We start from the raw sequence: 17,970 nt of genomic DNA, 5'->3' as shown, positions 1-17,970 counted from the left end.
TATCATTGTAGATAAATGTTGGAAGTGCAAAAAAATAAATGCTCATCCAGGAGTAGATTTTGGTATACTTTGAGCAGAATATATAATTTGTATTGTAAAAACTGTCAAAGGTGAAAGGATTTTTATGGGGGAACTGATTGCTCCCTGCATTGTGGCAGTAGTGATTTAGACGTAGAGTATGCTTCTAGTCCACTTCATGCATTTACTTGTAAAATTGATACTCTGGTGGTATACAGGTCTCTGTGCTGCAGGTTTATAACTGACCTAGTTAATGTGGGTAGTCTTTCATATAATACCTTCTAGTCTAGCTAAATATTGCAGTGCCCTGGACACTTGTACAGCAGGAGGAAATCTCGTTGTCAGCAGGTCTTTGGTTGCATGGGCATTCGCAGCATCACACAGGCCTCTATAAACTTATCAAGGTCTATCTTTGAAGGAATTACAGTTCCCCTGGTTTCCGGCCTCAACATACTCACGAACTTATACCTATTTCTTTAGTTAAAATAGCTGGTTTCCTTGTGGGATACGTATACTATGAAACCATTGTACCTGCGTTCTTACCCCCTTCTCATCCTTTATTTTGTGATGCTGTGCAGCCTAGCCTGCATTTCTTCTCTTAAGCTAGGCTCTCTTTTTCTTTGGTTGTCCTCATAGTTGTTGCAGCTTGAAATTCCTATTTTTTTTCCTGTAGCACAAGTAACAGCAATAGTGTGTTCCAGGGGATGTGTACCTTGGTGTCTTGTATAGTAGCTTAAAGATTCACAGTCTCTATTAGAAGCATCTCTTCTGCTGTGTTCCAGGGTTGCATTTTCAATGGTCGCCCTACAGTTTTTTGTGGAGGAGGGATGATATTCCAAAGAAACAGTGTCATAATCATAGCAACCTTACCAGTCAGGCCCTCTTTTAGCTTTTAAGCTTGATAGCTAATTTCAGCCATATTTGATAAAGAAAGGGAGAGATAAATGCTTAAAACTAGCTGAAGAGGGATCCAAGTAAGCCCACAGGTGGAGACTAGTGAATGTCTCATCCTTTTACTTAGTTGGACCTACTAGCTGGTAAAATTGCACATATGGCTCAAAACCAGCCTCAGCATGAGTTGTCTCTCACCCAGCTGGTGATGGGAGGATGTAGTAGAGAGCTAAAGGCTTTGTGGTGTATTCATCGCAAAAAGTGCGGATGGGATTACCTGGCGCGTGGAAGGAAGGGGGAAGTGCAGTTATCGTGGTGGGTGGTGGCAGATGATGTTGGATGCAAGTCTTTGGAAACCAAGCTCCCTTAGTTATTCTACTTGCAGAACTGCTTGTTTGATACTGTTTTTTGTTTGTTTGTTTGTTTGTTTTCCTCCTGCCAGGACTATATGCAGAATGTTCATGGGAAAGAAATCGACTTGCTGAGAACCACTGTGAAAGTCCCGGGAAAGAGGCCACCCCGAGCTACATCAGCTTGCGCACCCATTTCTAGTCCCAAAACGAATGGCCTCTCCAAGGACATGAGCAGTTTACACATCTCGCCGAATTCAGGTAAGACAATGCCGTATTAGACAAAAGAAGGAAGGACTTCATTTCCCAGCATGTACATACGATTTGCATGTACCACTAGGATGGGAATGATATCTAGGAATACTTATACAAATCCAAACAGGCATTGATATGTAAATGTTCAAGCCCTCTCTGAGTAGTGATCTGTCTTCCGTGAGAGATTTTTAATCTCTGCATACCTTTCAATATCTATCTTTTACATTTATTACCGCATAAAAAAAAGTACAGCATAATTTGATGGAAGTTAGCATTTGTGAACAATTGATGCTTCTCTCACTTAGTGAACCTCACTTTTGTGAGGTTCACTACTTTAGGAAAACAGGAGATGTAACATTTGAAGGGGCTGTTTGTGGGTTGCTGTTGAAATCCACAGTACTTGGTTTCAGCTTCACAGTGATGCGTAATTTTGACTTTACAGCAGCAAGATTCTTCTGTAGAAAGCTATTTTGGTTCATTTATGGAGGTAGTTTATAGCTCTTTGTGAGATCTAAACCATGAAGTTTATTGTTCACTGAAGTACTTGTCCATACAGCTAAATGGATTTAAAAAATTGCATTAAGAAAAACATTTAAGACAATTTATCTTGTAAAACACACAGCTCGTGATTGTATAGGGTTGGTATGGGAGTTCTGTCAGCATATTTGGGATGACATCCATAAATCACTTAGTGCCTTTTCTGGTTATGATTAATATAGACATCTCCAGCAGAAGCTGACAAAACCATCCAAACACAGTTTTGTTCCCGTACWGTAGACACTACCCAGGCAGGAATAGTATAAAACCATATGAGTAGCCGTAAGAAGTAACTCAGTGACCGTGTTTTTCAACTGTCTTCTCTTGTGTAGTAACAATTATTGTATGCKTCAAGTCAAGATGTAATTCCTTGTATTTTTCACGATGTGTGTTGTGCCATGTTAAGGAAAGAAAGAGAAGAATTTTCTTTCCAATATCAGATGCTGTTGAGTGAGACAAATATTTTCAAAAAAAAAAAAAAAAAAAAAAAAAAGTGGTGCTATTGAGCAGCATCCCTGCAGAGGAACAGTTCTTCTGTGGCATGTTGTTTTAGTTTGGCTGGGGCCCTGAAATGTCTGAAGCTTTTTTCAAGTTGTAACCTACCCCTTGAGAGGCACAGAGCTGGCATTGTCACTGGAAGAGTTCATAGGAGACAATTATTCATGGTTGATTTGTTTTTTCCATTTTGCCATTTAATTTAGATTGGGGGGGGGAAGTGTTTTTGTTTTCCAACGTATCCCATAATTYAAAGTAGTGCTGAATTGAGTCAATAAATCAGTAATAATACATTCAAATAAGACATTTGGACACCCTGAAACAGGCAAAAATTATTTGATTGCTGTGGACGGGTGAGTTTGGGAAAGACGCATATTCTCAGCTACCTACTAATATAATACTTACAGCATGCAGTTTCCATGTTTTGCTATACACTTGTGTAAGACTTTAATGGAATATGCGATATTCATTTTATTTCAGGACTCTTCATATRTAATGCTTTCTTTGCATGAAACTGTGCAGTAGATGGCTATGCCTGGCAGTAGGGTTAGGCACTATAGATGTATCATGGCTAGCCCGAGGTTTTATCATACAGCAGTTGTTTTACAAGAGAAAAGGCAATTACATTTGGAAGTGCTGGATTTGGAAAACAGTTCTGCTTTTAGATAGTGTTTTATGAAGAAGATAGTAGAAAGAGTTGGGCCTTCTGTCCTTTCTCTTGTTCTAGCAAGTAGCTTCAAAATGGTAGAAGACTTCTGTTGCTGATGTCTCATTGCTCAAGAGATCTACTGTGACTGATTTTTTTTACTTAATAATTGATGCCCTCCTAATACAAAGACTGCATCCAARCAAAGTTGAACCTGATTTTTAAATCATTACCCCCTTTGAAGAGTACTTTAATTTCCCCTCTCACAAAGCTCGGAGACTACAGTGGTCTGTCTTTAAGTAAGAGAAGTGCCTTGATCTGCTCGTCTTTGCATGGTTTTCTTCCCAGAGATAAGGCAAGCATTGATCTCTTAATTAATTACCCCTGTTGCTGGTTGGAAGCATTACTGTTCTAAAGCATGGTTACAACTTGGAGGGGGAAGTGGGTAAAAACGGCCCAGGCTAAATAGTATTGTGCTCTACATGGCAGCAGCCAAGCTTGTACCGTAGCCCTGCGTCAGTACCTGCTGTGTCATGTCAAGTTTGGGTATCGGAAGACCTGGCAGGGAGATGATTAAAGCTTTAGTATGAGATAAAGGTCAGGTAGGATGCACAGCTGTCTAAGATTATATTTCATGCAGGATTTTTCCTAATAACCATTGCTTCTGAAATTCAGATTGGTACATTTAATGCATTGTCAGCCATGATCCATTTCCTTCAGGGTTTTTCCTTCTCAAAGTAGTTTTGCTGCATCGTTTCCAAACTTTTTACACTACTTTTATCTGTGCAGCTACCTGTCAGGAAGCTGCAAATATTTGCAAATTATCCTTTGTTCCATCCACATTGTTGTCTCGGAGCTTTTTCTCCGTTGCTAGTATAGGCAAAATGATGTCTTCATCTTGAGTGACATTTTAAAATTGAGGACAAGACTGAAGTTGTCTGGTACTGCTTTTTTGCTGGAAGGTTTCACAGATCTGCTATACGGAGGAGGTCTGGACCGAGCACGGGAGGGATCAGCGCTTGCTATTTTTATTCTTAGGTATGTGAAGATATTACCTCTTCCCTAGAACCATGGTGTTCTTTATTCCTCTTGTGTTTTGCCATCGTAGACCGGGTATCTGCAGTAGAGTGATATTTTTCCATGCTTAAAAATTAGGACAGTTCTTCATTTAATTGTTTGATGTGGTCAGACACTGACTAATTTTCCTTCTGCTATTATGTAATTGTATACATAAAAGCTGTGATAGGAGAGGAATACCAGTAGTCAATTAAGRAAGGTCACATTTAAGATTGCCTCTGGAAATTGAATTCATCATCTTTGCTTATACACTGTGATAGCTCAGGCCACTCTGATTGTTTGAAGGGCTTCAGGACTTTGAGTTTGTTTACAAGGGTTTCTCTGATGAAATTACCTGTTTTCTACTGACTGTATTCTTAGAAATGGTTGCATTTATTTTTGCTTCAAATGTCAAAAACATTTTTTTTAACTTTTCAAAATGGTAATATGGCAAATGGTATTGTAAGTTCCAATTGATCAATGGTTTATAAAATGCTATTCATAAGGTTCTCCTTAAATATGAGTATGGGTGCCAACTTTAACAATAATTATAGGTATTTGATGTCTCTAATGGTTAAAATGTAATCCCAAACTGTGTATTTATAGTCAGTCTGGCTGAATGAGCATATAACTGACATGTTTTAAGTTCATCCCTCCAGGACTACCAGATAAAAAACTACTACTTTGTTTCTTAGTCAAATTTCTTGTGTTTTAGGTATATCCCAGCACATTGGCTGGTCTGGTGGGAAGGCGGAGTAAAAGCCTCTCGTCCCTGGACGAGTGGGTGATGAAAAACATGCTTGCCACTGGCAAGAGAAGCACTGTCATAGCTTGACACTGAAAAATGCCCAAATGCTTTCTCTTCATGCATGAGTTACCTTTAGAAGGAGATGTGCAGGGATCAGTAACATTCGGCGTCGGTGTTGGGGATGGCACGTGGACCCATTTGAAGGAGTACCTTGTGGAGTGAGGGAATGGAAGCAGCAGCATCTCGCAGGAGAGACTTTGGGGGTAGTTTTCATCAGGCTCCCCCTTGAATTCAGATAAGGTGATCATTGCTAGTGGTATCTCCAAGTTTGCTTCAACTGAGCTCAGAACTTGCAGTGCTGGAAGGAAAGGACATAGCTGTCCTTCCATATGGAAAGTGATGGTTGCATCAAACACCTTCAGTCTTTCTCCCGCCTTCTTGAGGCCAGTGAAGGTCTTTCCCAAAGTGTCTGTGATAGTATTGCTGCTTCCTCGTGTGTCCTGATACTATAGGAAGCTGCATGGTGTTTTTCCCCATGCTGCCAAAATTCACGAGTGGCGAAACTGCAAATGTAAAAGAGTGCAAAAAAAGAGCATGAAATAGCACAAGACATTTGGAAATTCTTTACAGATCCTTCAAGCTATCTTTAGGAAATTTTCTTAGTCATTATCCTTGTTGACTTATAAATAGTAAGTGGTGGGGTAGGGAGGATATTCAACTTTGAAAAATAGCCTACAAATTTGTTTTGTATTTTAAATACCGTGCTATTGAATCTCAGGCCTGACTGCTATATGTGATTTTAGAGTAAGAATAGGAGGAGGAACTAGACTGATAATGGAGATGTAACAAACTCAAGAGATGCATACTCAGTTGTCCAGTAACGTGATTTATAACAGCCAAGCAGTAAGTTGAAATTTTATCCATTGGGTCTATTTGACGTAGGTGTCACATGCAAAAGGAAGAGTTCAAATATACATCATTCCTAGCTCATTGAAATTTATCTCATTACATGGCGCTTCACCCTGTCTGGGCAAGGCTCTCTTTCTCATTTTTAAGTATCGGGATAAACGCAGACAGCTCTAAGCTGGAAGTACTTCTGGAGAGGGGAATTTTGCGACCAGTTGAGTTCCAGCGCTCAGGTAGGCCAGCACACCTACCTGTAAATGGGCTGCTGCCCTGTTCTCTGCACCCTTTAGAGGGTGACTCCATTCTTGCTGCCTTTGGAGCAGGTCCGGGCTTCAATTACTGCCGGCTTGGGTTAGGTTTGAATTGGTGACCCAAAGGTAAACTCCGTATTCCTTAAAGTCTCTCCCAGGAGTCATTTATTTCTTCTTCTCTACAAACAACCCAGAGCTTGAGCTGCGGCAAGAGTCACTGATGTAGAAAGTTCACATCTAAAAATAGCTTATGGTGTAGAGACAAATTGTTTCCTGATTAGCACTTCATTTAAATAATTTGGGGCTATTAAATTTACTTACAATAGTGAATGTACAGTCTGGAAAGCATCCTACAATGTGATAGCTACATAGTCATCATTAAGTACGCTAAAGGTTGTTATCTACTAACTGCATGTGACATTTCAGACATGTTATAAAAATGTGAAGATGCTGTTCTTACAAATGTGAGTTTTCTATCTGTTATTAATTGTGATCATCTATCAAATCTGTGCTGTGGTCATTAAGTAATCTTATTTTACACTGAAGCGCTTAGAATGAAGCTAGATTGTAAAGGGCTGCCTCCTAGGTGTTCCTTTTAAAAAGTCAAAATTATTAACTTTTTTTTATATGTTTTTTTTATTTTTTTTAAGTCAGACTGGTATAGCTGTTTTCTGCCAAGTATTTCGTTGCTGGATCTGGAGAGAACCAGTAGCCTCTGAAGTGTGACATACCCCATGCTGGAAGGAAGGATGATGTAAAACCTGTGCTGGGGCCGTTCCTTTACAGTGATGCATTGTGAAGTCAAGTCCCAGTCCAAAGTGTACTAAATTATTCCATCTTTTCATAGATACTACAATAATCTCCTTTTAAGTGGAGGTTTACCGTGAGAATTGAGATGTTACGGTCAGGCTTAGATATTCGTAAAAGCACGTTGCACACCAAGAGCTTGCAGGCAATTACTCCGAAGCCTGTAGGTCTTGGATGTGTTGGTAAATATTTGCACAGTTGGATCTTAAATCCTTGCATCTTCTCAATTCTTTGTTTGTAGGTGATGGAGCATCCTGAGGTTTTGTACATAAGCAGTGCATAATCTCCCATCTGGCAATGTGAGATTTTATCAGATAGGCTTCTTCAGGGATGTAAGTCGGCAGTTTTTTGCCTGAATTGTGTAGTCTAATGTAGTACTAATGGAGCTAACAAGAAACACTTTCTGGGCGTTACTTGAGCCTGAGTTTTACCATTTTGGTACAGATCACAAACACAAGTTTGTGACTTTTTTTTGCCATTAATCACCCAAGTCAATTTTCCATTCAGTTGGGTTTGCTGTTAGTGCAGTGATATACAGCCACCGTGAGCAAAAGGACAAGTTGTCAGTTTGCACCCTTTAAAGGAAAAAAGCCTGATTTTAAGTGTACTGGAGATTTCCAGTTCATCCCGCTAGAAGGGGATCCCACAAGGTCACCCTTTCCAGTTGTTTCCTGCCGATGCTTGTCTTCTGCAGAATGAGGGAGAGGTCAACTTTCTCCTGTACCACCTCACATTTTTTCGTATCAGGGAAAAAAGGAGTAGAGGAAATAATAGTGTTAACGAAGTAAATATTTGATTTGTTTGTTCTATCTTAAATACTCATTTGCTCCCATTTTCAGGGCAGTCGAAGTCTTTCCTCTAGTAAAAGCTTGCTTTCTCTGTGATTCTTCCTCTGCTCCTGCAAATCATGCCACGCTCTAACGACGATCAGCTAGAAATGCGCCCTGAACCTTTCTGGGGCTGAAGGTGGATGGTGGCCAAGCTGCAGCCTTTTGCTAATGGCGTGGGGCCCCTTTCGCTCTGGGTCTCATGCCTCGGCACACGGTATCCCAACTAAAATCCCCACGCGGGCTTGTCTGGCCAGTGCTGCCTTGCCAAGATTTGATACTCTCACGTTGCAGTGCTAACCAGTTGAATGCTGAGACCTTTTGCAGAATTGCTTGTTCATTTTTCCCCCCACCCAGTGATTTTAAAATATTAAAGCCGTCGGGAGAGTCAGCACTGATTTACCAAAAGAATGGGGGAAAATACTCACAAATGCATTTTGAGTATCAAGTTGTCGTTGACATCTGAAGTCCCAGCCATGCTGTTTTCCTCCACACTCCAGCAATCAGGACATCCAGCAAACCCATAAAAAACCAAACTAATAGCATGAATATTCAGTGACCTAGAATACTAATTATTGTCATGAATATTAATGTGATCGGACTTGCTTTTTCCTCTTCTTTCGCTCTAGCTCTTTTTTTTTCCTTTTTTTTCCCCCCCCTTTCCACTCAGCCGGCTCTAAAGATGGACCATAATGAGAGCATTTAAGAGAGAGAGCGCTCTCCGCCGTGACAGGGACCGGGGTAATAAGGAGAGCTTGATTAACGCGGTGCACTTGGGGGAGAGATGAGAAGATTCACGTGGGCCTGTTGTGGGGGAGGCAGTGAGGCACCGGCGGCTGTGTTGCTGCTCCCTCAGATTAATGAGGCCTAAGAGTGCATTAGGAACAGTGACAAAGGTTTGATCTAATGGGCTCAGTCATTTTTCCTTTGAGTGACAGACGCACAGAAGTAATTGGCTGTGCAGAATGGCAGCTCATTGGCAGTACTTAAGGATACATTATCCCCGTTGTGTGGCCCGCAGAGGCTGTTTATCAAAACTGCTCACACTGCAGACATGCATTCGCTTAGCGGCTGTTACAGTGGCAATAGCTATTAAAAAAAAAATAGTAGTAGTAATATCGCCTTCATATCTATTGTCTCTTTCTCACCAAAAAAACTTCCTTTGTTCCTATTTGTCTGGAAGRTCCTGGGATACCAGAAGTCTCTTCCCCGCCCTCTGTATCCCAAAGAGGCTCCTAGTTGCAGCTCTCCGGGTTTGGGRAAGCTTAAAGGCTTCCAGAGTTAGTTGGGTTAGTTTTCTCTGATTTCAAGGTACATCCAATGCACCAGTAAGGCCTCCCTCACACAGCCCCTTTGCAATTTCAGTATTAATAATTTCCACAGGTAGTATTAGGAAGCATTTTATACCCTTACCTGAGGCCCCTGCACATGCTTCACTTTACATGCAGGCCCCGTAATGCCTCTGTATTAGTGCCTTTTGCGTTATTTTTGCGAGGTTAAACTTGTGGTTKTTAGCAGGATTCACAACCAAGTGCCAATAATAAAAAGTAATGCGTTTTGCTAATGCAAAATAGTCATTCCTAGGGTTTAAATCTGCAATCTTTTAAGAAACTAGTAACATGAAGCAAGGTTTGCGCAGAACGTGGAACATACCTTATTTATCAAAACTGTCATTTATTAAAACTACTGCAAAAAGAGTACTATACCTGCTGGAAATTTCCCAGGAAAACTTGCCCGGAAGTACTCTTTGACCCTAACAGAATAAAATCTACGAAATCTTAAGCAAAAGCATTTGGTGAAGATCTTGAGTTTAACTTTCTGTTAGAAGAGATGTCTTCTCTGAGGGCTTGACTTTCCACCACATTTGTTATGTTGGTTGGACATGCTCTGAAAATAATAGCTGTCCTCGTTATACTCCCAGCACAGTTTCCCTCACTGCCAGGATGTTTCTTGGCATTGCCTTGTTTGTTCATTAGTATTGACCCCTCTTGCTTTGACGCTACTAATCACGCTCAGCTCTCGGAGGCTGCAGTGTCAGGCTGTGAGATGGAAGGTCTTTCTGTTTAAATAGCTGCTTATCTTCAGGAGATACATTTGGAAAATAAGTGCTTTGGAAAAAACTTAAGAAATAAAACCCACATGCAAGTTGTTTGCTACAATATTGAAAATGAGTGTTAGCGTACTGAAGGAGAGTCTCAATCCTGGAATCAATGAGCATGCGTTTGAGAGGTGCYGTTATCTCGCCATTTCTCATTCCATCTACAAGTAACCACAAATTATTTTAGGTCCTCGCTAAAGCCGAGGCTGGAATGGCGTGCTATGTGCGCCCTGCAGTCAGATTGAAACGGAATCCGTAGCAGTCCTTCAACAGGAGGAAGACAGGTTTCTCCCCTATGAATCGCGCCCTTCGTGAACCTCACTGTAGAAACTGGAGCTCTCTGTCTCTAGTCCCACAGCTGCCCTTCCTGCAAAGGGGTCTGACAGTGTTCATAAAGCTGGGCAGCACCTTCCTTTTCCAGCCTGACCAACTTGCCTCAGTCGGAAAAGCAAGGTGCTGTCTGGCAAGTAAGTGGCTGTTTGACTAGATTGCATTGCTGGGCATGAACCGGCTCTGGAGTTGACAAGGGAAGGGAAGATGCATCTGCAAAAGCCTGACACTGAGATCGGAGGAAGCAGCTGATGGAACCCAGAAGAGCTATTCCCATATTTTTCTCAGCTTAAGCAGGAGCTGTTCCAACATTCATGTTAATCGGCAGAGCGGAAGGCAGTGAAGGCAAAAAGCAGTACTGCTTGAATGGTCAGCTCCTTCTTACGGAAGTTTTGCCTATTGAAAAAGCTTGTGCACAGCTCTGAGAATTAATTCATGAGGGTAATACGGAGTTGAGGTTGGGGCAAGGGAATGCTTTTTGTCTATTTGCGGCTAACAAAGCGACCTTTTTCTTGCACTGTACTGCTGGAAGAGACTTCAGAGCACGGTGCTGGGTATGGTTAGAGACCAGCAAACCTACTGCCAGTCTAATCTAGTTGGCAGTGCCTTTTCCTGAATTAGAGGGCATTTCAAGAATATGCAGTATTCTTGCAACATAAATTCACCCACCATGATTTGAAACAATTAACCCTCTGATACCAGGAGTCAGGATTTCCTGACCCACAACTCTAATGTATTTTTCATTAGTTCTAACAGCTGGTGAGCTGAGCCCTCTGGCCTTAAGAGGTTTATTTCTTTTTGGAAGAGAAACTCGTAGTGAACATGACGAGTTCAAATAAAATGTGGTTTGTAGCAAAAGCATAGCAATAGGYTGTAGTGCATCTAATTCGGTCTTTTCTGCTCCTGTGCAGTCATTCACTGCGAGTCTCCTACACTGCTGCTTCATGGTTAAAAAAAAAWTTTATAGTTCTTCACAACTCTTGCATTGTCTGCTTGTCTCATAAACATATACTAAGTATATTAGTTGAACTTCTGAGTAAAGCTTTCTGCAGCTAAATGATTTGTTTTGGGGTTGATGGGAAAACACAAGTGTGTATGCAGCAGTGAACTGAGACAACTTGCATCCATTTAAGTCGCTTGTATATCTCACTTTTTATGGTGCAGTTGTGAATTATATTCATTCTGCATTTGTAATGAGTGGGCGGCAGAGTTGRTGAAGGCTTAGTTTAAAGTGATGTGTCCATTAAAATAACCTGTGCTGCCCAGTGATGATTCACTGCAATATTTTGGTGAAGTTGAAATACAGCAAAAGGGGAGTCACTGAAGTGTTGTCCACCATGCTGTTTTATTACAACACTAAACCTGATTGGTTTAGTTTTTTGTTAAAGCAATTACTGAGTACATGTAAGAGAATATTTATTATGAACCTTATTTTTGTGTGTGTGTGTGTATGTATATATGTGTGTGTGTGTGTGTGTGTGTATATATTTCTTTTTTAATAACATACAGCATCTCTGTTTCTTGATTAGGTTGGCACCTAGCAGCTCTCAAGGTTGTGTGTTCATGTAAATCTTGAGCGATTTTCAGAATGATTCTAATTACTGTAGTCTGACTTTGCCTTTGTAGTCATGTTTTGTAAAGCTGAAACAGTAGTGCAACTGTGCACAAAAGAGTCCTCTGTGCATAGGAAAACAAGTTATACAGTTTGGCTCCAGTGTATGTTTGTTTCCATCAGCCTCTTGATATGTACATGTACACACAGGCATGCACGTGCTCCTCTGCTAAGTTCCTCTTAGGTTGAGTCCCTTATCTTGACTCGCTCTTTGCTGTTTGAGGCTATTTACGTTGAATAGATGGATAAATAAATTGGGCTTCGTATGAGAGTGCTCGCTTTTCTCAAAGGCACTTCTGTTAAACGTTGCCCAAACCTGGAAATTGCCTTGAATCTTAATTTGGATGGGTTTTGGAGAGCTTAATTGTCTGAACGTTTTGTAAGCTCAGTCATAACAGGGTATTTTATAATATCAGAGAAGATAGTTTTAATAAAGCTCTCCAGAGCTAGAAAGAGGAACTCTTCCTTTGATGCCCCTTTGGTAGATGAAAACACTTTTGTTCAATGGGAGACCAGCATCTTTTTTGCTCATTTGAGACCAGTTCTGGCAACATACTGATATTCATTCAAATATAAATGCCATAGTCACTTTGAAATGCAAATTGTTTAAAGAAAAATAGCATATGGTAGAGGTAAGTACCTTTTCAAATCAGCTCCTACACTTTAGGGATGTGAGTACAGCTAAAATTATTCTTTGGAAAGAATCTGGAGCCTTTGACACATTGAAGCTTGAACTAATCAAGGCTTCCCAGTAAGCATATACACATATCCATATCAAGGAAACAGTGCTGAGAATACATGGATTAGCATAGTAATTTAACTGCCCCCTGCTAATCAACTTAAGCAACCAGCTGATGCATATGTGATGTATTTGAAGAAACACTCTCTCAGAACTCCAGAATGGACCAGGTAGCTGACCATGTATTTCATGTTAATGCTGCTGTGTGTATATATCATATGTAGCATATACATATATGTGCATGTATATATTTATACATATATATGTGTGTGTATGGGGGAGACGACAGATGCAGAATGAATCAAATCCTTCCTTGCTTAGAAAACCCCAACGTACAAAGGCTTCATACTATGCCTTCCTCAATGTATAGGATTTACTTCTCAATGGGTATTGTTAGCCTCTTATTTTGAACTGGCTGACTTGTTGGCCAAAAATCCTGGTATTTAAGGGAAAATTACTACTTGGAGGTGGGAGTTGGGGAACAGGGAATTGCCTGTTGTAGAAGGAGGGAAAAAAAAAACAAACAAAAAAAAAACTAGGACTGTTCTGTAGAAGCTTTGTGCAATATACCAAGTGGGCAAGACCAGCAGCTGACTTTAGGTAGTCCTTCCTTGTTTTGGTATGACAGCATTACTACAGACTAGTGCTGTGGAGTACATGTCCTGAGCATCCTGTAATCAGTTGGTTTGAGAAGTGAAAAAATTAACAATGGGGATTAGGAAATGGTGTTTTTTAAAAACGATTGTAGCTAACAAGGTTGTGTTAGAGCTGAACGTATTGGTGGGGGGGATGGGACTCCAGTCTTGTTTTSTTTAGACAAGCTCTTCTGATGTCTAACCAAGGATCTTGACTTGCGTGGTCTGATTTACTGAAAAAAATCTTACAGCCTGTGAAGAAAATTTAGCCTTGAATAAATGTTATCACAACAGGTAAAGGGACAGATTGGTAGCAGGGCTGTTGGACTGTGGTAACAGAAAAGATAGCTGGGTTGGGTTGCATCGTAGATCAAAGTACAAATGATGGGTGCTCGGGAACTTTTCTTTCTCTCTCTCTTCTCTCTTCTCCTACCCCCCCCTCAACAATCCATAACTTTCACAAATGTGAAAGCCTGTTTGGTTTGCAGAATAAGTCGCTTCCCCTGCAGATTAAAGTAATGTCATAACTTTGGTTGTGGAGTTGCAGAAGAGGGCATTAAAGTGCAGGTAAAGGTTTTGGTGCTGACGTGATGATGTAGAAGTTCTGTTATCACGCCAGGTACCCTTTTTAAAGCTTTGCCTTTGCATGATGGTTAGGAAGTGACTGGATACTTTTGTTCAAAAATTTGTGAACTAGGCAGAAGATGTCAGCATACAAATATTGCCCCTCTCTGCAATTCAGCCATCCAGCACAGACTAATGGGGATGTGTCACCCAGGCAAAGATGTCCAGTAATTATTTTCCATTTTCCCATGATACCTAGGGAATGCTCCATCTGAGCTTTCACCTACCAGTTTTCTCCTTCATGATCTTTGTTACGAAGATTCTCTTGCAGGAATTCATCAAATGCAGCTTCCCATTTTACTAGGCGCAGAATGAAAGATTGCTACGGGCTAAAAGTGCACTTTTGTGGCATTGCTCTTCAGTCCAGCAGGGTAGATGCCATTTGTCAGGCCCTCGGAGGGGAGGAGGGGGGTTGTTTCCCCATGGGGAACCTAATTGTTTGTGAAAAATAAGTTGTTTCCAAAGCCATTTACCAGTAATAGTCTAAAGATGCTGGAAAAGGTGCTGCAGGAAAAAAAAAAAAAAGGAAAAGGAAAAAGAAAAAGAAACCAATGGTTTGGATTAATCAGCCACATAATTGTTACCTGTAAACCTGATTATGTAAACTTACTCAGTTAAGTTGATTGAAAAGTTGAAGGCTAATAAAATTAGAAACAAGACCAAGGGAAAAAAAAACTCTCCTGTAAGGTCATTGTAATAATAAAAAATAATAATAAACTCCCCCACACAGTAGATTTTGAGCTTTAAAAGTTTTTCCTTTGAAGAAAAATGGAGGGGAGGGGAAGGGGACTTTTTAATCATTCACAAGACCCTAGAAATATTGTTTGGAAGGATCTTCTGGAGATCATCTCTAATTTATCCTCCTGCTTGAAGCAGGAGTGTTGGTGGTGCCAGATGTGTTCAGCTGTGGCTTTGTGCAGSTGAGTTTTGGAGACCTGCAAGGATGGATGTTCCCCAGCTGCTTTAGGCAGCCTGTTCCAGGGCTGTATTATCTTTCTGGTGAAGTATTTGCTGATACCRCATCTACACTTTCCAAGCTGCAGTCTGTGGCTGTTGCCACCTCATATATTACCTGCAATGACCAAGTGTTTGGCTCCATCTCCTTCTGATAGCTGCAGGCATCTATTAGATCAGCCTTTAGCTTTCTGTTCACCAGACTGAAGCAGCCCAGCTTGCAGAGTGCTCGTCGGCCATGTGCTCTAGGCCTTTGGCCATTTCAATAGGTCTTCTGGACCTTGTCCAGTTTCCCAACAGTCGTCTTGAATTGTAGGGCCCTGAACCTGAATGCAGTGTTTCAGGTGCTCCTGATGGTGGGCCCAGTGTGTGGTTTGTTATCTGCAGCAAAAGGACAGTGTTAGCACATACTCTGGTATCCACTATAGCTCAGAAATACTTATTACTCTCTCAGTTTGGTTCTTGGGCTGTGTTGCTATGTGGGATTATTCTGTCTTGGGGGCAGAACTTAGAGCTTCTCCTTGCTGAAGCACAGGAAATCTCCGTTGACCCARTTCTCAGTTTACTAGGGTCCCTCTCGTCTCAAGCCTGCCCTTTGTGTCAGCTGCTCCCCTTGATACAGTATCATCACCAAAATTAATAATAATGCTCATGTTTTCTCTGGGTTGTGAAAACTGGAGAAGAGCCCCACTGATTATTTCAAAGTGAGCATCAGCTGCACTGCAAAGATTCRTTTGGAAGGAGGTATTTCTTTTAAGAGAACTCAAAATATGAAGTGTCAGCTTTCCATTTTCTCTTGCCACTTTAAAATACTAAGCTATAATTTGAACCTCTGCTTTGTGCCTTCAGTTCTGTAGGCATGGTTTCTCTGCCGAACCTTTCTTTGGAAGATACCTTTAAAAGGTGCTAAAATACTAACATTAGCAAACTGCTTTCAGTTGGTAGGTCAAACGCACAATGCCCTGGAGGGCACTGGTTGTTGGAGGCATCAATTTTTTTCAACACTGTCACAGATAACACTCCGATTCTGGATTTCTTGTGGACAAAAGGGTTGCTTGGGGAAAGTGATTAGAGAGGAATTATGTGCCAGTGGCTAAAGCGCTGCCTTGGGGGAGCCCAACTCAGTTCTAAAATCCGCCGTAGGCTTTGCGCAACTGAGCGGATAAGTTCACTTTCTTTGTATCTGTAACTTGTCTAAGAAGTAGAGATTACTGCACAGAAGTTCTTGAGACTGAAGATTGAAGTACATTCAGGTGGACAAATACTGTACTGATGGATCTGTGTAACRAACTAAAGACATGGATTAGTCTTGGGAAAGGGGAGGAGAGAAAGGGACAATTATGCCAGCTCTAATAAACACAAAGTAGTTCACTAAGCTCTGCTGTCTTCCCAAAGGCTGCTCTGGGAAAAGACATAATGATAGAACTGGGAGTCAGGAGATCTGGGTTTTATTTTCAAGTCTGCCACAATCTTCCTTTGTGGCCCTGGGTCATTTAACCTCTGAAAAATGCGGGAAATGATAGCAGATAATTAACAACCTCACAGGAGCATTGAAAATTAATTCATTAATTTTTCTGAACTCATCAGTAGAAGGTGCAATGGAAATGCAAAGTGTTAGGATATTTTATAAGATTGTGTCTGTTTCTTTCCCTTTACACCTGTTTTTAAAGAATATTCTTAAAGCCATATAARCCTTGTGGGGTGCCTTTTGAGAGTAGACTCTCCCATACTGTCACTAGTGCCAGCTATCCTGTGGAAGAGCCTTCTATGGAGAATGAACCTAGCATGGTAAAATACTCATCCTGGGCCAGGAGTGGAGTAAACTGGTCAGAAATCCAAAATGTGGAGCAAACTCTCTGGCACATACCAAGCCAAGAGGAAGACCACTGGAAATCTGAATTTGTGGAAATGGTTTTAATTGTTTTGACTCTAAAACTGATTCAACCAAATCGCTCTTCACCTATCTTTACCTCCTTCTCCCAAACACTTTTATTGTCCTAGCCCTCATGGATCATGAAAATACTAAAACAGTTTCTTGTATTTACTGTTTATGATTCTTCTTTTTTATATCTCACTTCTTTTGCTCATATTTAGTAACACACCACTGCTGTATTTTGACTTTACCTGGGGACATGGCATTTTATTTAGTGTTTATTTAGTGTTAAGCTGTCTTAAAATTTTTGAGTTGGCTGCATTGTCTCAGACTTTGGTCAGTTGTATTAACYGTAGTTCTCAGGTGTTAATTTCTTGTCCGTGCTCAGTCTGTGTCCTGTGTGCTCTAAGCCAGTGTTCTCCAAGCTGTGGCACATCTACCTTTAGCAGTGGAGAAGCTGCATAAAGCGTGACTGCTAGCAGGGTTGTGGAATATTGTTTTCCAGAAGGCAGATGAACAGAATGAGTTGAAATCTGGAAAAATCTAGGCTCTTTTGTCAGAAGTTTCTAGTTAGGTTTCACTGGGCTGCTGAAATTTGTGGTGACCCGAGGTGGTCACAGGACTGTTGCCTTCAGAGGTTCAGAGAGTGGTGCGTTGTTGTTCATGTTGGTTAAGTAATCTCTTTTTCTGCTCTGTTAAGATGCCCCCRTCCATTTTCACGTAAATCAATTTTGTCTTCTCTATTGACACCAATTTGTTTTCCATTTGTGTCTAGGGAACGTGACTACTAGCACATCTGTGTCTCAGATGGCCAGTGGGATCAGTCTAGTCTCCTTCAACAGTCGTCCGGATGGTATGCATCAGCGCTCTTACTCAGTCTCCAGTGCAGATCAGTGGAGTGAGGCAACAGTCATTGCAAACTCTGGCATTAGCAGTGGTAAGAAACCTGGAGTTTGGGGGAGGGAGGGTCTGTCTGGTCTGGGGCTGAGGGGGTAATTTTATATTTTGCTGTAAAAACTGATGATGATCATCCAGATGCTATAAGCCAAACTTTTCACATCCGAAAGAAAAGGAGAAATTAGATGAAAGAGCACAGATCAATATAATAATTTCTCATCAGGAAGAGCTAATGTAATTATAGTGTGTAATTCTAATTTCAAGTGTGTAGTATAGGTTGTTCGCTTTGTATCCTTACTTTCTTGCTCTGTGTAGCAGTAAATATTAGCAGAAAGTTATCTGTCAGATCTTTTCAGCAATATATTTTTTTTCTCTGCTGTGATCTTGCTTTAAAGCATGCATACTACAGGCATGCTTCCCC

General features: G+C 40.9%; 1 protein-coding gene across 5 annotated transcripts in view; it reads left to right on the top strand.

The window, feature by feature from the left end:
• The window catches only part of AGAP1 (ArfGAP with GTPase domain, ankyrin repeat and PH domain 1), a 384,866-nt gene that overhangs the window by 255,087 nt on the left and 111,809 nt on the right, over window positions 1–17,970 (top strand). For 4 of the 5 annotated variants that reach the window (XM_085307476.1, XM_085307474.1, XM_085307473.1 and 1 more), the window contains 2 exons: window positions 1,352–1,520; window positions 17,428–17,589. In XM_085307476.1, coding sequence (XP_085163602.1) covers window positions 1,352–1,520; window positions 17,428–17,589 — 331 coding nt within the window. The remainder of the gene's footprint in view (window positions 1–1,351; window positions 1,521–17,427; window positions 17,590–17,970) is intronic. The other variant, XM_085307475.1, reaches the window with a different exon arrangement.

Source organism: Rhea americana, unplaced genomic scaffold (genome assembly GCF_003343005.1).
Source record: "Rhea americana isolate MKP2758 unplaced genomic scaffold, rheAme1 scaffold_259, whole genome shotgun sequence".
NCBI lineage: Eukaryota > Metazoa > Chordata > Aves > Rheiformes > Rheidae > Rhea > Rhea americana.
This window is presented reverse-complemented; position numbering and strand designations above follow the sequence as displayed.